Below are 23,258 nucleotides of genomic sequence, written 5' to 3' on the forward strand. Positions count from 1 at the left end.
AGATTAAAGGGCTAATGCCTAATTATACCAAGAGGGACAATACTCTCGAGACAGCTGGGTTGGTGTTCCTAATTGCTAGGATTTGCTCTAATATTATGAAGTTGCTTAACCCAATATTTTAGCTTTAACAATTTTACCCACACATATCATTATGCTTTTGTTTTTTTTTTCTTGCTACTAAAATGAATCTCTCAGCAGCTTTTTTCTATTAAATATGAGAGCAGCATAATATACTGCATGATTGCCTGATTCCATGATTCCAGGGATGTGCTGCTTACTAGGCTGTGTATAGTGTTAATACAAATAGTGTTTTATCAGCAGGAGATTATCACTACAGGACTATGGGTACCGTCACACTTTAGCGACGCTCCAGCGATCCCACCAGCGATCTGACCTGGTCAGGATTGCTGGTGCGTCGCTACATGGTCGCTGGTGAGCTGTCAATCAGGCAGATCTCACCAGCGACCAGTGACCAGCCCCCAGCGATGCGTGGAAGCGATGCTGCGCTTGGTAACTAAGGTAAATATCGGGTAACCAAGCGCTTGGTTAGCCGATATTTACATTGGTTACCAGCGCACACCGCTGGCTCCCTGCACTCGTAGCCAGAGTACACATCGGGTTAATAAGCAAACCACTTTGCTTATTTACCCAATGTCCGGCTACGTGTGCAGGGAGCAGGGAGCCGGCACTGGCAGCCTGAGAGCGGTGGACGCTAGTAACCAAGGTAAATATCGGATAACCAAGCAAAGCAGTTTGCTTGGTTACCCGATATTTACCTTGGTTACAGCTTACCGCAGCCTGCCAGACGCCGGCTCCCGGCTCCCTGCACATTCAGATCGTTGCTCTCTCGCTGTCAAACACAGCAATGTGTACTTCACAGCGGGAGAGCAACGTCCACAAAATGAACCAGAGCAGTGTGTAACGAGCAGTGATTTCACAGCAGGGGCCAGATCACTGCTCAGTGTCACACACAGCGAGATCGCTAATGAGGTCACTGGTGCGTCACAAAAACCGTGACTCAGCAGCGATCTCGCTAGCGATCTCGCTATGTGAGAAGTACCCCTTAGTCTCATGTGCAAGGCAATCAGGCTAATCTGGGTAACCCCACCCCTACCACTGATAGGGCAGCTGGATGACAATGCACAGTGTACACAGGAAGCTGCTAGTCAGGGGTGTGTGCGGGGCTATACACTGAGCAGTAAACTTATGGTATATCACAAATGCTACATCTACATCAGACAAAGCAGGGATTCTATCAAAACAGCGCTAAGCAGCCCAATAGGTGATACACCCCTGGAATCAGATTTTCTTGCCCTATATAATGCTGAGCTCATATTATATGCCAAAAATCTGCTGACAAATTTCCTTTTAACTTCAATGTACTGACTGCTCACTTGAAGCCTAATATATCAGACTAGTTGATAGAAGCCATTATAATGAGGTGATCAACTTTAGTCACTTCACCTGTGGTTTTTCAATGTAGCTGGTCAATGTACATGGGTGGTCAGTGCTTTAATGTTCATACATCACCTTCTATAAACTCTTTAATACCAAACTCAGTACCTGGTATGCAAAGAAAAAATATTTTTATTCTGCAGTCCAAGACAAGCTCCTCAAGGAAAACTGAGTGATTTCAGTTCATTTACTTAAAAGGGATATTCCCATCTCCAAGATCCTATCCCAATATGTAGTATTTTAATAATAAGAATATTAGCAAATAGAGTTAGAAATGTAGTATAATTCTCCTGATAAGCTATATCACTTACCTCATGTGCAGGGCATTACAGTAGCTTAGGTATCTAAGGTTACAGCCATGCATATAGCAACAGTTGCTAGTAGTCGTAACCATGGATACATAAGCTTCTGCCATGCCTTCACATGAAGTGATATTTCTAATTGGAGGTATTGGCTAATATTCTAACAACTACTACATACTGAGATAGGATCTTGGAGATGGGAATACCTTTTTAATGATAAAAATGTAGTCTAAATTTGGTCTCTACGTATTTATTTTGTGTGTGGCTATTATTATAGCCGTGTATGTTTTCCTCTGAAATGCAGCAGAAATTCAAAGGCAACACTCAGAAAAGTTGGCTTCTCAGATGACTAGTCCAAGGCAGGTCCCTGCAGCTCCACTCTTCTCCTCTGTACTGGCAGATCTCTCCCTATGGCTGGAGTCACACTTGCATATGACTTGCGTGACTCGCATCGCATTGCCTGGACCGACTGACGGCTCTCCTGATAGGAGCGTGTGAGCTGCATAAAAATACATGAAGCTGACATGGTCCTGTCAGGAGAGCCGCCAGCCAGTCCAGGCGATGTGATCCTCGCGCAAGTCATACGCAAATGTGCCTCCAGCCCATGTGTGTGTATATGGAGAGAACTATCAATAATGGATAAAAACACAGCGGCCTCAAAGATGTAGGTGCCCGGATAGGGTCCCAAGCTTTAATATAAAATAAGAAAAAATCCAGCACTCTGGCTTTTATTTTATTGATCCAACACATATTTTGTGTGAGAATCCGTGAAGTTTCGGTTTATTTGACCTTTATCAAACTCGCACAAAATTGGTGGTGAGTGAGGTTAAGAAGGCATGAGCAGCAGTAGTGTACCTGTGACCACTATGGGGAAGGTGCCGTATGGGGAGAACTGTCAGACTACGGGAGGGGGGTGGAGCAGTCATCCTAGACACATGGTCCCCACACTGTTTACTTTTCTCCGAAACCACTTTGTTTCAAATTAAAACATGCATGATTGAAACAACACGGCCAGTGTCTGATTAATGCTAGCCCGTGTATCGGCAGCATGCATCTCCTCCGATTCTCATGGCCAGCATGAAGTAAAGACTGACTGCGTTATTGCAACCGTTTGTTTATTACAGCGTTTCATTAGCATGAATCTTCCGTCAGATTCTCTTTAAGAACAAGGTGGTTATTTTCTTTGTTTGGCACTTGTCCCTATAGCTGAGAGCACCTACACACTGGCTTGGGAGTGGCACTAAAGGCCGCTTTACACGCTGCAATCTCTCTAGCAAGATCGCTAGCATGCATACCCGCCCCCCTTGTTTGTGCGTCACGGGCAAATCGCTGCCCATGGTGCACAAAATCGCGTGGATCCATCACACTACTTTCTAAGGGGACGGTTCATTCGGCGTCACAGCGACGTCACTAAGCGGCCACCCAATAAAAGCGGAGGGGCGGAGATGAGCGGGACGAACATCCCGCCCACCTTCTTCCTTCCTCATTGCCGGCGGCCGCAGGTAAGGTGAGGTTCCTTGTTCCTGCGGTGTCACACGTAGCGATGTGTGCTGCCGCAGGAACGACGAACTACATCGTTACTGCAGCAGCAACGATAATTGGGAATAGGGGAGCATGTCAACGATTAGCGATTTTTGCACGTGTTTGCAACAATTTTCGATCGCACGTAGGTGTCACACGCAACGACATCGCTAACGCGGCCAGATGTGCGTCACAAATTCTGTGACCCCAACGACATCGCTTTAGCGATGTGGCAGCGTGTAAAGCGGCCTTTACGCTTTTGGATGAGAGCCATTTTAATACTGTCTTAATGCAGAAGGTCTTTACATTGTAGAAAGTATTTTAGAATTTACCTTTTAATTTGTTTGCTTAGAATCACTCTAATTTTTGTCCACATTTTAGGCTACGTGCTTTGTGGACTACCATCTCTCTCTGAAGAATTCATAAAGATTCCAGATCAGATTGAATTAATAAAGAACTTTAAATTAAAACCAGATGTCATCATCAATATCAAGGTAACGATTGCAGATTAATTACATGGATTTCTGTAATATTGACTTGCTTTTCATTGTCCGGCCTGTTTTTATGATTATGACTTGCATAAATGAGATTAGTGTTTATTAGTTCTGAATATTAAATAATGTATGGGAAGATCAAGCAGGCAAGTATCCGCTTCAGCTAAGAAATGTCAATACCTAAGATCAGTGAGGGCAATAGCATTTTGTGCGTTTTGGTTTTTTTGCTTATGAACACTGACTATGCTTAAAATGGATCTGTCACAAGATTTCACAATACAGACTGTATACAGTATCAGATTTCTTAAATTTTATGAGACTGATTTATTCACCTTGAAAATCAATGCCAGAATGCCCCTGTATAATTCTAAAGATAAAAAAATACACATTTTAATATAAAAAAACCTTTAAATAAAATCCGTGAGGATTCAATAAATAAAGGAAATAATGGTGTAACCAATATTAAAATTAATATTTTTTATTCAATAATTAAAATAAATATAAGTTACAAATCCATATAAATACAAATAGAAGGCAGGGAAAAATACCCATAAATTATAGCAGCGGTTTACTAGGAAGATAAAGTGCTTTGTGCAAAGACCACTGTTGTTTAAATAAATATTTATTTATCATATATAACAAAGTGCACAGTGCAAAATAAAATATCTGAGTAATATGGTATATATGAAAAAGATTATGGTATAATAATCCTGTATAATGAAAATTGTAAATATATACTAATTTGCAAGGGAAGCACCCCCTGAGGAAAGGATCGCTGAAATGCGCGTCGGGGCATAGTGGCATACTTTGGAACATTTAAAGACCAGTGTGAAGGTAAAATTTCCCTTGAAAATTAGTATATATTTACAATTTTCATTATACAGGATTATTATACCACAATCTTATACATATATACCATATTACTCAGATATTTTATTTTGCACTGTGCACTTTGTTATATATGATAAATAGATATTTATTTAAACAACAGTGGTTTCTTTGTCGCTCCATTGGGAGACCCAGACAATTTGGGTGTATAGCTTCTGCCTCCGGAGGCCACACAAAGTATTACACTTTAAAAAGTGTAACCCCTCCCCTCTGCCTATACACCCTCCCGTGCATCACGGGCTCCTCAGTTTTATGCTTTGTGTTGAAGGAGGCACACATTCACGCAAGCTCCACATTTCAGTCAGCAGCAGCTGCTGATTGTATCGGATGGAAGAAAAGAGGGCCCCTAACAGGGCCCCCGGCATGCTCCCTTCTCACCCCACTAAGTCGGCGGTGCTGTTAAGGTTGAGGTACCCATTGCGGGTACAAAGGCTGGAGCCACATGCCGTTTTCCTTCCCCATCCCTTAGAGGCTCTGGGAGAAGTGGGATCCTAACCGGTCATCCAGGCACTGGGACCGGGCTCCCTCCGCAGCCCCTGTGGGATTCTGACGGACAGGAGACTGAGTATCATCAGGGACAGGCCCTGCATCATAAAGGTACTCTGTGTCCCCTTGGGGACGGTGCATGGAGCACTTGGTCTCAGACGCTGCAGCGGCTGCTGTTATTGTGTGACGACCGGGACTACCGCGCCGACCGCGCCTGCTTGCCGGCCGCGGTATTAAATTTAGTCCCCGGCTTTTGCGGCCTAGTGCATTAAACTCCCGCCCCCGGGCCTGCCAGTCAGGGGTAAGGGCGGGACGGTCGGCCTGACGCCGACTGTGAGGGCTGGAGCATACTTTAGTGTCCTCCTCCCCCCTCACTCATCACTCTGGGGCACCAGATTCCCGCACTTTATTGAACACGCCCACGGCTCCCTCCTCCCCTTAGAACGCTGGCAGCCATGTTTTAAACACATTCTGCCGGTGGAGGACTTCTGGCTGCAGTTCTGGGAGACCCAAGGCAGGGAATCTGGTGGACACACACCGCTCTGGGCGGTCGGTAAGCCACACCGGTCACACGGTGCTGGTCCCCCTAGGGTGCCGAACTGTATATATATATATATATATATATATATATATATATATATATTATATTTGTATACATTTTCTAGGTTCGGCCGCAGTGTTTAGCCCTTGGCTATATACCCTCAGTGATTACTCTCCTAGGAGAGAACAGCATGTCGGTCACAAGGAGCAAGGGTGCCAAGACACAGGGTTATTTTGCAACCTGTACGTCTTGTGCGGCTATGCTACCTGCAGGTTCCACCTACCCTCACTGTGAGCAATGCTCGGCCCCTGTTGCACTCGCTCAGCCGGAGCCTCGGGCACTGGTGGGACCCTCGGCTCAGGCAGAACCGCCGGCTCCCCCTGTCCAGGCGGCAGGGACAGAGTTTGCAGTTTTAGCTGAGAAACTCTGAGTCACTTTCACAATCCATGGCTCAGTCTATGGACAAATGGTCTGCTAAGATACTAGAAGCCTTGCAGTCCAGACCGGCCCTTACACAGGCCCCAGGCACTGCAGGGTCATCGCCCCCAGGCCTCTCTCGGTCTGCGCCGCAGCATGCTCCTGGGGTGGCCCCTAGGTATCACGTGGAGGACTCCGGCATGGACCGCAGTCCCAGACCGGCTAAGCGGGCTCGCTGGGAATCTTCCCCGACTTCATCACGCTGTTCGGGGTCTCACCTTGAGGACTCTCTAGAGGATGAGGCAGAGGTCGCAGCCCAGGGCTCTGACCCTGACGTTGCTCTCAATCTTGATACACCTGAAGGGGACCCCATAGTAAATGACCTTATAGCATCAATCAACCAGGTGCTAGATCTATCTCCCCCGCCTCTACCTGTGGAGGAGTCGGCTTCACAGCAGGAGAAACACCAGTTTAGGTTTCCCAAACGTACACGGAGTGCATTTTTCGATCACTCTAACTTCAGAGATGCTGTCCAGAAGCACAGAGCTTTTCCGGACAAGCGCTTTTCTAAGCGCCTTAATGACACACGTTACCCCTTCCCCTCTGACGTAGTCAAGGGTTGGGCTCAATGTCCCAAAGTGGATCCTCCAGTCTCTAGACTGGTGGCTAGATCTGTAGTAGCAGTGGCTGACGCTTCATCGCTCAAGGATGCCACTGACAGGCAGATAGAGCTCCTAATGAAATCCATCTTTGAAGCCACAGGCGCGTCTTTTGCCCCGGCCTTTGCAGCAGTGTGGGCACTCCAAGCTATCTCAGCTTGTCTGTCTGAGATTAATGCGGTCACACGTACCTCTGCTCCGCAAGTAGCGTCTTTGACTTCTCAGGCGTCGGCTTTTTCGTCCTACGCCATGAACGCCGTCCTGGACTCTGCTAGCCGTACAGCGGTAGCATCCGCCAATTCGGTGGCAGTCCGCAGGGCCATGTGGCTACGCGAATGGAAGGCAGACTCTGCTTCCAAAAAGTTCTTGACCGGTTTGCCTTTTTCGGGCGACCGATTGTTTGGCGAGCAACTGGATGAAATTATTAAGCAATCTAAGGGAAAGGACTCGTCCTTACCCCAATCAAAGCCAAAAATACCTCAGCAACGGAAAATTCAGGCGAGGTTTCGGTCCTTTCGGCCCTCAGCCAGATCCCAATCATCCTCGTCCATCAGGCCACAGAAGAGCCAGAGGAACTCTTCTGCATGGCGGTCTAAGTCACGTCCTCCAAAGACCGCCGGAGGCACCGTCTCCAAGGCGGCCTCCTCATGACTTTCGGCCTCCACAAACCGCATCCTCGGTCGGTGGCAGGCTCTCCCGCTTTGGCGACGCCTGGTGGCCACATGTCCAAGACCGATGGGTGAGAGACATTCTGTCTCACGGTTACAGGATAGAGTTCTGCTCTCGTCCTCCGACTCGTTTCTTCAGAACATCTCCGCCCCCCGAGCGAGCCGAGGCACTTGCTCAGGCGGTGGACACTCTGAAGACAGAAGGAGTTGTGATCCCCGTTCCCCTTCAGGAACGTGGTCGCGGTTTTTACTCCAACCTGTTCGTGGTGCCAAAAAAGGACGGATCATTCCGTCCCGTTTTGGACCTCAAATTACTCAACAGACATGTGAGAACCAGACGGTTTCGCATGGAATCCCTCCGCTCTGTCATCGCTTCGATGTCACAAGGAGACTTCCTAGCATCAATCGACATCAGAGATGCTTATCTCCATGTGCCGATCGCACCAGAGCATCAACGCTTCCTGCGTTTCGCCATCGGGGACGAACACCTTCAGTTTGTGGCACTGCCTTTCGGCCTGGCTACAGCCCCACGGGTCTTCACCAAGGTCATGGCATCCGTTGTGGCGGTCCTACACTCTCAGGGCCACTCGGTGATCCCTTACTTAGACGATCTCCTAGTCAAGGCACCCTCCCGGGTGGCATGTCAACACAGCCTGACCGTCGCTCTGGAGACTCTCCAGAGGTTCGGGTGGATCATCAATTTCCCAAAGTCCAAATTGACACCGACCCAATCACTGACTTACCTCGGGATGGAGTTTCATACTCTCTCAGCGATAGTCAAGCTACCGCTGGACAAACAGCGTTCGCTGCAGACAGGGGTGCACTCTCTTCTTCGGGGCCAGTCACACCCCTTGAGGCGCCTCATGCACTTCCTGGGGAAGATGGTGGCAGCAATGGAGGCAGTCCCCTTTGCGCAGTTTCATCTGCGTCCACTCCAATGGGACATTCTCCGCAAATGGGACAGGAGGTCGACGTCCCTAGACAGGAACGTCTCTCTTTCCCTGGCAGCCAAAACCTCTCTTCAGTGGTGGCTTCTCCCCACTTCTCTGTCGCAGGGAAAATCCTTCCTGCCCCCATCCTGGCCTGTGGTCACGACGGACGCGAGTCTGTCAGGGTGGGGAGCGGTCTTTCTCCACCACAGGGCTCAGGGAACCTGGACTCCGACAGAGTCCTCCCTTCAGATCAATGTTCTGGAGATAAGGGCAGTGTATCTAGCCCTAAAGGCGTTCCATCGGTGGCTGGAGGGCAGGCAGATCCGCATACAGTCGGACAACGCCACGGCGGTCGCGTACATCAACCATCAGGGCGGCACGCGCAGCCGTCAAGCCTTCCAGGAAGTTCGGCGGATTTTCCTGTGGGCGGAGGCCACAGCCTCCACCATCTCCGCAGTTCACATCCCGGGCGTAGAAAACTGGGAAGCAGACTTTCTCAGTCGCCAGGGCATGGACGCGGGGGAATGGTCTCTTCACCCGGACGTGTTTCGAGAGATATGTCGCCGCTGGGGAACGCCGGACGTCGATCTCATGGCGTCACGGCACAACAACAAAGTCCCGGCATTCATGGCACGGTCTCAAGATCACAGAGCTCTGGCGGCGGACGCATTAGTTCAGGATTGGTCGCAGTTTCGACTTCCCTATGTGTTTCCTCCTCTGGCGATGCTGCCCAGAGTGTTACGCAAGATCAGGTCAGACTGCCGCCGCGCCATCCTCGTCGCTCCAGACTGGCCGAGGAGACCGTGGTACCCGGATCTGTGGCACCTCACAGTAGGTCAACCGTGGGCACTCCCAGACCGTCCAGACTTGCTGTCTCAAGGGCCATTTTTCCATCTGAATTCTGTGGCCCTCAACCTGACTGTGTGGCCATTGAGTCCTGGCTCCTAGCGTCCTCAGGGTTATCTCAAGATGTCGTTGCCACTATGAGACAGGCCAGGAAACCAACGTCCGCCAAGATCTATCACAGGGCTTGGAGGATCTTCTTATCCTGGTGCTCTGACAAGGGTTTTACTCCCTGGCCCTTTGCCTTACCCACTTTTCTTTCCTTCCTTCAATCCGGAATGGACAAGGGTTTGTCTCTCGGCTCTCTCAAGGGACAAGTCTCGGCGCTTTCCGTGTTTTTTCAAAAGCGTCTAGCCAGGCTTCCGCAGGTCCGCACGCTCCTGCAGGGAGTTTGCCACATAGTCCCACCTTACAAGCGGCCGCTGGAACCCTGGGATCTTAACAGGGTGCTAAGGGCTCTTCAGAAACCACCTTTCGAGCCGCTACGGGATATTTCTTTATCACGTCTTTCGCAGAAGGTGGCTTTTCTAGTGGCAGTTACATCGCTCCGTAGAGGGTCGGAGCTAGCAGCATTGTCATGCAAAGCCCCCTTCCTGGTTTTTCACCAGGATAAGGTGGTTCTGCGTTCGGTCCCGGAATTTCTCCCTAAGGTGGTATCCCCTTTTCATCTCAATCAGGATATCTCCTTACCTTCTTTTTGTCCTCATCCAGTTCACCAATGTGAAAAGGAGTTGCATTTGTTAGATCTAGTGAGAGCACTCAGGCTCTACATTTCTCGCACGGCGCCCCTGCGCCGTTCTGATGCGCTCTTTGTCCTTGTCGCTGGCCAGCGTAAGGGGTCGCCGGCTTCCAAGTCAACCTTGGCTCGGTGGATCAAGGAACCGATTCTTGAAGCCTACTGTTCTTCTGGGCTTCCGATTCCTGCTGGGCTGAAAGCCCATTCTACCAGAGCCGTGGGTGCATCCTGGGCATTGCGGCACCAGGCTACGGCTCAGCAGGTGTGTCAGGCGGCTACCTGGTCGAGTCTGCACACTTTCACGAAACACTATCAGGTGCATACCTATGCTTCGGCAGACGCCAGCCTAGGTAGGCGAGTCCTTCAGGCGGCGGTGGCCCACCTGTAAGAGGGAGTCGTTGTCGGCTCTTTTTATTGGGGTATTCTTTTACCCACCCAGGGACTGCTTTTGGACGTCCCAATTGTCTGGGTCTCCCAATGGAGCGACAAAGAAGAAGGGAATTTTGTTTACTTACCGTAAATTCCTTTTCTTCTAGCTCCTATTGGGAGACCCAGCACCCGCCCCTGTTCCCTTCGGGCTGTTTGTTCTTTTGTGTACACATGTTGTTCATGTTGAATTGTTCTTTTGGTTCATGGTTTCAGTTCTCCGAACATCCTTCGGATTGAATTTACCTTAGACCAATTTAAAAGTTTCCTCCTTCCTGCTTTTGCACCAAAACTGAGGAGCCCGTGATGCACGGGAGGGTGTATAGGCAGAGGGGAGGGGTTACACTTTTTAAAGTGTAATACTTTGTGTGGCCTCCGGAGGCAGAAGCTATACACCCAAATTGTCTGGGTCTCCCAATAGGAGCTAGAAGAAAAGGAATTTACGGTAAGTAAACAAAATTCCCTTCTTTTGCACTAAGCACTTTATCTTCCTAGTAAACCGCTGCCATAATTTATGGGTATTTTTCCCTCCCTTCTATTTGTATTTATATGGCTTTGTAACGGATATTTATTTTAATTATGCCATTCCACACACGCACAAACACACATGCACACACATATTATGCTCACCTTATCTTCCGTTCCCTCGCCGGCCTCCTGGTTCTTGTAGTCTGCCAGTACAGGATGTGTATCGGGTAACCATCACGACTGATGCCAGAGCTTCCGCTGCCAGCGTGCTGACGTCAAAGGCATGAGCCGTTTGACTCTGATTGGCCAGCGCGCTGCCTTTGAGAAGCGGCTGACAGCGGAAGTTCCTCTATCGTCGCGATGGTTACCCGTTACACAGCCTGTACCGTCGGACTACAAGAACCAGGAGGGTGGCGAGGGAACGGAAGGTAAGGTGAGCATCATATGTGTGTATTTGTGTGTGTTTGTGCGTGTTTGTGCAGACTGCAAGAGTGGGTCAGAGCTCGCTAAAAGTACGGAACCGGAAGTGTGTGCAGTGAGTATTTGCTCATACAGCAAAATTTGCTCGTAAACTGAGTTACAAATTTACAGCAAGCTTTGCTCATATAGCGAAATCCTCGCACACCAAGTTACTCGAAAACTGAGTTTCCGCTGTATTTCCCTGACTAATATTAAAATGTAAGATAATAATCAAAATTTCCATATTAAGATCACCATTAAATATCAATAAATATCAAAAAAACATTTAAATAAAATCCGTGAGGATTCAATAAATAAAGGAAATAATGGTGTAACTAATATTAAAATTAATCTCGGTCAGCATCCACACTCTTCTCCATGAGGTTTCTTCATGGAAGCTTGGCATCTTCCACACACTGACTCCTGTCAGTCCACACACCTCAAGCAGAGTCTCCTCCTCATAGCTCAGCACTTTCCATACTGACTGCAGTCCCTCCACATTACTATCACAGACTCCATTAAACATGTCATGTGACACATCAATGGGTGGAGTATATGGGTGGCCAGTGCCATCCGTGAACCTATCCTTGTGAATGCCTTATCAAAACATGTGGCACTACAAGTACCAGCACAGACTTCCAGGTTCACACCACTTCTGTGGTACATACCAGCCATTAACAATGTAGCCAGTCGCCATGTTACAATACATAGATTACATTGTTAAATTAACAATAAAGGAAAATGGGCCAATGCAAGAGTTTGGGCACGTGTAATGCCAATAGTATCCTTAATGATACCAAAGACTGACATTACTATTTGTCATGTGCAACAAATAGTTTAATTGTACAATATGCTTGAAGAATATGGCTTTGAAAGTCTCATTCAAACGTTAGTTTTTCACATACAGTACGTGTTTTATACAGGTTTTTGATGGATAGAACATACTGTATATCTATTATGGTCTATTGCTGTTCACTTGTCCATGTTTATTGCTGCCTATGAATGTCCAAAAAAAGCAAAACATATGTCCCTTTTTTAACCCAATGACAGATCAAAATTTCCCATTCAAATGCTTTTTGTAGCTAACCAAGACTCCTTCAAGTCTTGTATGAGGGATTTTCATCCATTATTTCTTTGAAAACCCTTCTAGTTCTGTGAGATTCTTGGGTCGTCTTGCATGCACTGCTCTTTTGAAGTCTAGCCACATATTTTCAATCAGGGAATTGTGAGGGTCATTGTAAAACCTTCAGCTTGCGCCTTTTGAGGTAGTCTATTGTGGATTTTGACGTGTTTTTAGGATCATTATCCATTTGTAGAAGTCATCCTCTTTTCGGCTTCGTTGGGTTATGTTCTTTTCCTGAATGTCTATGCCCTTTTTTCTCCACACATACCTCTTATCATTGTGGCCAGAGTTCTACTTTTACCTCATTGGTCCACAGGAAGCGTTTCCACAATGCATCAGGCTTGTTCAGATGTTCTTTTACATACTTTGGATGCTGAATTTTATGGTGAGGATGCAGGAGAGGTTATTCTTCTGATGAATCTTTATGAAGGCCATATTTGTGCAGGTGTCTCTGAACAGTAGAACAATGTACCACAACTTCAGAGCCTGCTAAATCTTCCTGAAGATGATTTGCCTCTCTAGCAGTCCTGCGAGCACCTCTCACAGAAAGTTTGCTGTAAAACAGCTGAAGTTAAAAAGAGGATGGCTTCTGAAAAAATGGATATTGATTATAATCACATTACAAAATCCATAATAGACTACTTTAAAAGGCGTAAGCTGAAGGTTTTACAATGGCCATTACAGTTCCCTCATCTGAACATCGTTGAAAATGTGTGGCTAGACCTCAAAAGAGCAATGCATGCAAGACAACTTCAGAATATCACAGAAGTGGAAGACATTTGCAAGGAAGAATGGATGTAAATCCCTCAAACAAGAATTGAAGGACTCCTGCCTGACTTCAAAAAGCATTTATAAGCTGTGATACTTGCCAAAGGGGGTGCTGCTAGACACTAACCTTGCAGGTTGCCCAATCTTTTGCATCAGCCCATTTACCTTTTATGTTAATTTAAAATTGTAAAAGATGAAAATAATATTTTTTTTTTCTCCTAAAATCACTGACATTCGCCCTCAGTTACAAGCGGAAGTCATCTGCTGGAATATTCACTGCTCCGCACCCCTGGTATTATGGATGTGAGGAGCAGTGAATATTCATTCTCTTTAATAGCGGATACACATGATTGACCAGGCATTGCAGGACGTCGGCAGCTGATTACGTATGCCCGCTATTAAAGAGAATGAATATTCACTGCTCCCTACGCCCATTATCCCACCCACTTTTCTGCACTGGCTTCAGTGCTGAGAAGTGGGCAGGATAGTTAGCATGGGAAGCAGTGAAAATTAATTTTCTTTTTTAGCAGACTCCTGTGTTTGCCCCAGCGCCGGCTCCAGCTTCCTGTGACCCTGCTCCTGCCTCCTTTGACCCGTTCCTCTGCTGCTGCCTCTTTCATCCTTACCTCCACAGCCACAGCCAGATACATCCAGACTATAAGACATAAACATTAAGGCCTCTAGAAACACTAGGCATCTTTTTATCAAATGTTTCCCTTGTTTTACTTTAAAAAAAGTAGAACAAACACCTTTCCACCTTTCACTGTCATGTTTATTTTTCCTTTTAACACGCTACCCCCAATGTCAAAGCCCACAGAGTCATATTTCAGAACAATATATTAATATTTAAGTTTTTCTGTGTTCAATTAGTGTCCAGACAAAGACCTGAGTAAAAGACTAAGTGGCCTTAAGCAAGATCCAGGGACAGGCAGAGTTTACAAGCGTGAAGAATGGGATCCTGCTCTAAAAGAAAAGAAGAAGAAACCTCAGGAAGGAGAAGAGGGGGAGGAAGAGGAGGAAGAAGAGCTAGAAGAAGAGGTAACATCATTCTAGTGAGCTGGATTACAACAGATTACAGTAGATAATAACATTTTCTTCTGAAAACACAGGATTCTACTTGTGTTTTCCAAGATACGGTACATTTATAGATTATATCAATAAAAATGGAAAGTAAGTGCATCTGCTTTAAGGATTCACATATTGGCTTTTAAGCTGTATAACTGGAATAAAACAGCTCGAAAAAGTTGCAGTTTTTATACAACATGAAGTTATGAAAAAATGTTGCGACTTTTGGCTTTTCACCCTAGTTTGAAGCAGCTCTGCTAAAATGCGTGGAGCTGGGGAGGAGGTAAGATGGGTGGGGGTATGTCTGTCCATGGAATTCACCCAAAGGGCTGGTGTTTCTTACGCCAGAAATGCTACTTTATTCTCTGAGAAGGTGCACTGAAGTGGCATACTCCTTTTAATGAATTCAGCACATTATACTCCAGCAAGCTCTTCATTAAGGCTAGCACGTGTATGCTGATTGTAATGATTGGCCTCTTTGTTTTTTCCATTATCTTTCAATCATCTAATTTGTAATTAGTCATGTGGGAGTGTAAATAACTTGCTTTGTGCATGCGAACGTAAAAAATATGCAATTTTGGCTTATTTTAGGAATAGGAATTTCATATTTTTTAAGATGCTGCACATGCAGTACTAACAGTACTTGTATTTTTGTGAATAATTACATTTTTCACTGGAGACTTGAGCTTTTTATCTCTTAATTCAATCATGCTACTTTTAAGCTGGGTTCACACTAAGCGACAGCGACAACGACGTCGCTGTTACGTCACCATTTTCTGTGACGTAACAGCGACCTTGTAAGTCGCTGTTATGATCGCTGCTTAGCTGTCAAACACAGCGACGCAGCAGCGATCATAACGTCGCTGTGCTACATGTGCGGAGAGCAGGGAGCCGCGCTTAGCGCTGGTTCCTTGCTCTCCTAGGTACAGTACACATCGGGTTAATTAACCCGATGTGTACTGCAGCTATATGTCACAGTGCAGAGAGCAGGGAGCCGCGCACACTGCTTAGCGCTGGCTCCTTGCTCTTCTAGCTACAGTATACATCGGGTTAATTACCCGATGCGTACTGCAGCCACATGTGCACAGAGCAGGAGCCGGCACTGGCAGCAAGAGCGGAGGCTGGTAATGAAGGTAAATATCGGGTAACCAGGGAAAGGTCTTCCCTTGGTTACCCGATGTTTACGCTGGTTACAGCTTACCGCAGCTGCCAGACGCCGGCTCCTGCTCCCTGCTCGCTTCATTTCGTCGCTCTCTCGCTGTCACACACAGCGATGTGTGTGTCACAGCGGAAGAGTGACGACCAAAAAATGAAGCTGGACATTCAAAAACAACCGGCGACCTCACAGCAGGGGCCAGGTCGTTGCTGGATGTCACATACAGCGACAGCGACGGGACGTCGCTGCAACGTCACAGAAAATGGTGACGTAGCAGCGACGTCGTTGTCGCTGTGTGTGACACCAGCTTTAGGAAGGTCTGCTGATAATCTCAGATCATTGATGCCTGTCCAGTCATCTTCCAACATCTGCCATTTTGGGAAAGCTTATTTGCCCACATTTGGTTTTATCCTATCCAGTACTTTTTTCCCTCTAAAAGGAGCTGTCGCAACTTCTTAAATGGTTAAGCTTGCAATGCGCTTGTAAAAAATAAGCAACTTAAAGTGTTTTTAATTTATTGTGTACTGTGCATTGTCTAGGTCACTCGTCACCTCTGAAGTCTATATCAATGGTGGCGAGTCTCCTAGACAAGGTGCAGCAGGCCAGATCGCTTGATCCAGCCAGCTGCAGTTACCGTGTACTTCTCCGATGCCGCAGAACCAAAGCTGCTTTTGCTTGCAGCATCGCAGAATACGCAGTTCAGACAAGGAGCACAACCATGCTGCTGGTCTGAACTGTCAATCAATGAGGTCTACACTGCCGTCCCCTGAAAGTAGTAGGCCAGGAGTTAGCGTGCTCCTAGAAATAAATCTTGAGACAACCATTTTAAGTTAAATAGCACCTGTCCAGTGTCTAGTAGTGTGCAGGTTGGTCAGGTAGAATTTTGTCCTCATCGATTTAACATCGTCGACAGCGAAAAATAACAAAGTTATTAGGTGTCCTGTTCTGTTTAGGAGGAAGAATTTGACAATTTAAAAGAAGTCTTAAACCAGCTTGTGTATAGACCTGAAGACTTTCCTGAAAATGCTGACGAGTGCATACGATTATATAAAGACACTCTTCTACGTCCTGTAGAGGTGAGAAACTCAGTTTGTTTCTAACCACGCCTATATATTTGAAGTGACTGTATTACTTACATTTTTTCTGAAGATAACCAGATACTAAAACAAATCTATAGTTGTTGTTTTTTTATTGTTTTCTTTATTTTGATTTCTATACATGATACATGGACCATAGGAAGTAATAGACTTGAGGTATTCATTAACTTTTATGGGAGTATGGTTTGGTACCTGTGCAGAAGTTATTATGTAGGGACAGAGGGGAGATGCAACTGTGTAGACACAAGGGTCAGTGGGTGCTCTCGTCTGCTGGCCTGGCTGTCTTCAGAAAGACCACATGGACCAAGACACATCCCACTGAACGCCCGCACTCCTTCCCTGTGGGCAGAACACTACTTAGACAACAGAAAGTAAAAGAACCACTCATTGGAAAGACTTTATTGGTTCACAAAAAGGCCAAAACATATTGTACATTCCCAGCAAGCACAGAAGATTGTACAAGCAACAGAGAGTCTCACCCTTCCACTGGCCCTCCAGGGATTAGAATCTTCATGACTTTGGGACTTCCAGGGCCAACTATGCCAGCCAGCAGCACCCCACTTTTGGCGAGCACCCACTGAGAAGAGATAGTGGCAAGCTTAGGAATCTGACCGGGAGTTTGGGGCGGCAGGTAATTTGTTATTTTTGGCCTCCAACTTGGATAGGGGAAGTGAATGCTGAATCAGCGTACTGAACCCGGGATTCTGAAGGAGAGACTGCTTGCCCTTTTGTGAAAGGATGTGGTGAGACCATTCCTTTATCATATGCCTAATACATGTTTACATATTCTTGTGTCTGACCATTGTCAGCACCAGTGTGAAACAATAACATTTTTTTAGGTATATTAATTTCTTATGCTAAGTTTTTCTATCACACTGGACCATTGTCCTTTGACCTTGGCATCATCACTTCATTTGTTTTGTTTGTTGTTTTTTTTTTTCCTAATTTTGTTTGACTTGGTGGCCACCACCATGCATACCTGAATACAGTACGGTCTGTTTGATAATTGACCGGGTATTTATGTAACCAATCACGCATGGTAATGGCTTTGTGAGCTGCTGTTTCATGAATTGGAGAACCTGAGGTCTCCTTTTAAAATATTACTAATAAAGGATTGATTTTTAATGCTGATTTATATATAATTGATATTGGGATTGCTGCATCAAATTGAATCTGACCGAGCACAACAAGATATGTAATTAAGTGGATGAGTAGTTCCAACCTGGGTTCTCCAAGTGAATTCATTGGCTCAGCATTGAGCAGTGAAGCAGTTCTGTGTTCCTTCAGCTGGAACTGTAGGGGGTGCTTCACACACAGCGAGCTCACTGCCGAGATCGCTGCTGAGTCATGCTTTTTGTGACGCAGCAGTGACCTCATTAGCGATCTCGCTGTGTGTGACAATGAGCAGCGATCTGGCCCCTGCTGCGAGATCGCTGCTCGTTACACACAGCCCTGGTTCGTTTTCTTCAAAGGCGCTCTCCCACTGTGACACACAGATCGCTGTGTGTGACAGCGAGAGAGCGACAAATGAAGCGAGCAGGGAGCAGGAGCCGGCGTCTGACAGCTGAGGTAAGTTTGTAACCAAGATAAACATCGGGTAACCAAGGTGGTTACCCGATATTTACCTTAGTTACCAGCCTCTGCAGCTCTCACGCTGCCTGTGCTGCCGGCTCCGGCTCTCTGCACATGTAGCTGCTGTACACATCGGGTTAATTAACCCGATGTGTACAGCAGCTAGGAGAGCAAGGAGCCAGCGCTAAGCAGTGTGCACGGCTCCCTGCTCTCTGCACATGTAGCTGCATTACACATCGGGTTAATTAACCCGATGTGTACTGTAGCTAGGAGAGCAAGGAGCCAGCGCTCAGTGTGCGCGGCTCCCTGCTCCCTGCACACACAGCTAAGCGGTGTGCGCTGGTAACTAATGTAAACATCGGGTAACCATACCCGATGTTTACCTTAGTTACCAGTCTTCGCAGCTTCCAGACGGCGGCTCCGTGCAAGCGCAGCGTCGCTTGCACGTCGCTGCTGGCTGGGGGCTGTTCACTGGTCGCTGGTGAGATCTGCCTGTTTGACAGCTCACCAGCGACCATGTAGCGATGCAGCAGTGATCCTGACCAGGTCAGATCGCTGGTCGGATCGCTGCTGCATCGCTAAGTGTGAAGGTACCCTAGCTCCTCTGCTGAAATCCTGTAGAATATCTGATAACCTTTTGTGAATGGTGAATCCTTTTCAATGTAATCTTACCTGTGATGTTAACGAGATGAAATTTATAGGTCATTTACACTTCAAGATAATAGTGAACGAGCGTTGCTAAAACGACCAAACGACCACCAATTGGCAAAAGTTTATCAAATGGCCGTCGTATTGCGCCGCTGGTCAGTCCATGTAAACAGGACCTTAGACGTGATGTCTTCAGATCAGGAAGTGTCAGCCTATTATAGGTCTCAGTTTTCAGAATTAAAACTTCAAAGGTTTCATAATCTTAATATATAGTGATGGGGAAAATCAGGGAAGAAAAAAATCAAAATTGAAAATAAAAGTAAAATAAAAACAATAGCTCAGTTCATTTAAAATGGATGTGTCACTTGCCTTAAAAATGTAATTTTTTTCTACCTGGTGTTTGCCTGAATCTTGTTATCCTTTTGTCCCTGATCCTCTTCTTTCCTGAGATCTGGCCCTGTATTCAGTGTATGTAAATGTAGTCTTGTTAGACAATTGGTTTTGATCCTCAACAATTCTTTATTGGTGTCTTATTGATAGCTACACCCAGTTGGATTAAAAAAAGACTAGGTTGCCATACCTCATCATGGAGAGGAGCAAGAACAATAGAAAAACAAACCCAGATTCAGACGAACAGCAGCATTATTGCAAAGAAAAAACCGTTATGGTTTTGTATACAGTATAATAGCTTTCATCAAGAAATGTAGCTTTTAAAGCTAATACTTTCAAACATTTCCAAAGGAAATCATCTTAAAGCGTTGCTGCACTGTGCACTTTAAGCATTTCACAAGCATAAAACTTAATTTGTGGTGTGTGCAAGTAAGGCCGACTTCACATTTATTCAACGCTCTATGGTGAGCACTACATCAGGAATGCCAGGAAAATTTCTGAAAAAAAAACCCCCAGATTCATAAAGAACCTGTGATGGATTTACTCAACCCTGTGGTAAACTACACTTCTGCCTGCTGAAAAAGACCCAAGGAGAGGCATTAGTTTGATAGGGACCCAAGAAATAAAGAGGTCACCTTGCACTGGCTGTTGGACTCATGTATAAAGGCCATTTTTGTGTCTTGATTATTTCAATTTTTGCATGTTTTTCATAGCAGTAATACATGTCTATATTCCCATATTCATTGTTCCACATGTCTGTGCTACAGAGTGCAACTGTCTCCTTTTTGTTGCGGAAAAAGACAGCCACCAACAGCACGGTGGCCGAATGGAGTCTAAAATGATTCCGTCTGCCCTTTTATACTGTATGTCTCTGCCGGGGTTCTGTATGGTGCCATGTATGGTAGATGGATGGATTCTTTTATTTGCTCTAGGGCAGGGGTCTCAAACACGCGGCCCGCGGGCCGCATGCGGCCCCTGAGGCTGTTTGTTGCGGCCCGCAGACCCCGTGACAAATCGCGGCTCTATGCTGAGGGTCGGCGCCGGCAGGATTTAACTGCATTTGAATCCATCTGCGGTGCTGCGCAAGGAGCTGTCAGTTCTATCCCAGTTGCTGCTGCTGTCTGCCAATCAGATGCAAGGAGGTGACGTCATACAGCGACGTCACTTCCTTGCATCTGATTGGCAGGCAGCAGCCATTGGTCCAGACACAGCTCCTCTGCGCTGCACCGCAAATGGATTCAAATGCAGTGAAGTTCCTGCCGGCGCCGACCCTCAGCACAGAGCCGCGCTCATCACGGGCCGCGACAAGCAGGTAAGGTACGTGCTCAAGTTCAGGACCCGCTGCGTGCTGGACACAGCGCGTCCTGATCGGCGGGACCGCAAGTCTACTCCTTAGGAGACCACAGCTGCCCGTGCCTGCGATCAGGGGTTCGGGCCGCTGCGGTCTCCTCGCTGTGCTCTGCCTAGGGAGGACGCTTCAGACGCCGCAGCATAAATTCACATGCTGCGGCCTCTGGAAGCCACACCGCAGTTCCGTTTTCACTGCGGGCCGTACACGCACAGTGGGCATGGGATTTTTAGAAATCTCATGCCCACTGTGCTTTTACCATACATAGCAGGGTTTTGGACGCAGCTGAAGCATGCTGCATCCAAAACTCTGCAAGTACTGATCGTGGGCACACAGGGAACGGAGGAAAGGTGAGATTTTTTTTTTTTGTTTGCGTATTACTAAAGGATGGGCAGAATACTACAGGGATGGCCACAATACTACAAGGGTGGGCAGAATACTACAGGGATGGCCACGATACTACAAGGGTGGGCAGAATACTACAGGGATGGCCACAATACTACAAGGGTGGGCAGAATACTACACGGATGGCCACAATACTACAAGGGTGGGCAGAATACTACAGGAATGGCCACAATACTACAAGGGTGGGCAGAATACTACAGGGATGGCCACAATACTACAGGGATGGGCAGAATACTACAGGGATGGGCAGAATACTACAGGGATGGCCACAATACTACAGGGATGGCCACAATACTACAGGGATGGCCACAATACTACAGGGATGGGAAGAATACTACAAGGATGGCCACAATACTACAGGGATGGCCACAATACTACAAGGATGGGCAGAATATTACAGGGATGGCCACAATACTACAAGGGTGGGCAGAATACTACAGGGATGGCCACAATACTACAGGGATGGGCAGAATACTACAGGGATGGCCACAATACTACAAGGATGGGCAGAATATTACAGGGATGGCCACAATACTACAAGGGTGGGCAGAATACTACAGGGATGGCCACAATACTACAGGGATGGCCACAATACTACAGGGATGGCCACAATACTACAGGGATGGGCAGAATACTACAGGGATGGCCACAATACTACAGGGATGGGCAGAATACTACAGGGATGGGCAAAATACTACAGGGATGGGCAGAATACTACAGGGATGGGCAAAATACTACAGGGATGGGCAGAATACTACAGGGATGGGCAGAATACTACAGGGATGGCCACAATACTACAGGGATGGCCACAATACTACAGGGATGGGCTGAATACTACAGGGATGGGCTGAATACTACAGGAATGGCCACAATACTACGGGAATTGGCAGAATACTACAGAGCACAATACTACAAGGATGAGCACAATACTACAAGGATTGGAACAATATTACTGGGCACAATACTACAGGGCACAAGGATGGGCACTATACTACTGGGCACAATACCACAAGGATGAGCACCTTACTACAGGGCACACGGATGGGCACATTACTACAAGATTTTGGCTAAGATTACTATATGATGCTGCTAATTGTAAAACAATTACAAGAAGGTGATAAAATGTAAAAAAAAAAAAAAAAAAATCCTAAAGCATGACTTTTTTTATTTACATTAAAAATGCTTTTCTGTATATAAACTTAACAAAAAAAGTGCACGTTTGTTATAATAAACAAGCGAAAAATGTTTACAAAAGTGATCCAAGATGTATAGAAAAAAAAAACATGGATTCATTAAAAATGTTCACTTTGTCCTGCAAATAATGCGGCCCCCCTCATTTTTTTTTTCTATATGCGGCCCATGCACCCAGCTGAGTTTGAGACCCCTGCTCTAGGGTATCTTGAATTTTAGTAAGGAAAATATATTGAACACATTCTTCAATCTCCTTTTTTCCTCTCTCGTGTATTTTCTGTTCTTGCTGACAAATAGCTTTGCTTTTTCATTGGGAAGTAATAACCTTGTTTCATAAGAAGACTGGGGTGGGAATAGCAGGTACACAAAAGCTAGTCTCATGGGTTGTGTAATGCAAGGCTATGTAATTGTAATTGTATGTAAACGTCTCCTTGTTTGATGTTATATCTCTCAAAATGTCCTCCTGAGTGATTTCCTGAATGTAAGAGTTAATGACTTCTTTGATTGTTTCATTACTGTAATATGGATGCACTGCTCACTGTAAGCTAAAGAAAATGGATATGCTGAGAGGTGTGAACTTTGATGTCATGCTCACCATCTTCTCTGCCAGATATATGGACTTCAATTATAGATTCTTCGACTTGTTAGTGACATTTCTGTTTCTCTGACAAGACGTAGAATAAACGATTTCAGATACTGAAACTCTGAATATAAAATTCTGTTATTGACACATATTCTTTGCTGGTTAATATAGGATCTCATGATTGATCACGACCCTCAATACCTCATAGAACTTGACGGAAATAAGAAATCCGATGAACTCTTTGTAGTAAGTTTCTGCTATTATATTTTAAATAATACTATTTGTAAAATTGAAGAAAACAAGGATTTTTTTATTGATTTGTGAACTTGGATCCTCCTAACAAGTAAATTGCTTTCTTCCACCAGATTTGCTTTCTCTACTACTGTAATATGCCATATGGACAAAAGTATTGGGACACCTACACATTACACGTATGAGGGCTTTTATGTAATCCCTCCCATAGATGGATTATAATGAAGGGTATCTGGGCTATCTGCGGCCGGAACCTCAATGGGGGCTTTTGGCTGTATTTCTCTCATTATAATGTTTTGTGCATATCTCCGGGCAGTGAGTTTTCATGACGCTCCGCTGCAGGAAATACAAAATGGCAGCTCGGC

At 46.0% G+C, this 23,258-nt stretch overlaps 1 protein-coding gene across 4 annotated transcripts in view; it reads left to right on the plus strand.

The window, feature by feature from the left end:
• The window catches only part of AK9 (adenylate kinase 9), a 212,329-nt gene that overhangs the window by 60,351 nt on the left and 128,720 nt on the right, over positions 1–23,258 (plus strand). For all 4 annotated transcript variants that reach the window (XM_075340057.1, XM_075340058.1, XM_075340059.1 and 1 more), the window contains exons 6-9: positions 3,660–3,772; positions 14,057–14,224; positions 16,361–16,483; positions 22,813–22,887. In XM_075340057.1, coding sequence (XP_075196172.1) covers positions 3,660–3,772; positions 14,057–14,224; positions 16,361–16,483; positions 22,813–22,887 — 479 coding nt within the window. The remainder of the gene's footprint in view (positions 1–3,659; positions 3,773–14,056; positions 14,225–16,360; positions 16,484–22,812; positions 22,888–23,258) is intronic.

This window comes from Anomaloglossus baeobatrachus, chromosome 3, assembly GCF_048569485.1.
Source record: "Anomaloglossus baeobatrachus isolate aAnoBae1 chromosome 3, aAnoBae1.hap1, whole genome shotgun sequence".
Lineage (NCBI taxonomy): Eukaryota > Metazoa > Chordata > Amphibia > Anura > Aromobatidae > Anomaloglossus > Anomaloglossus baeobatrachus.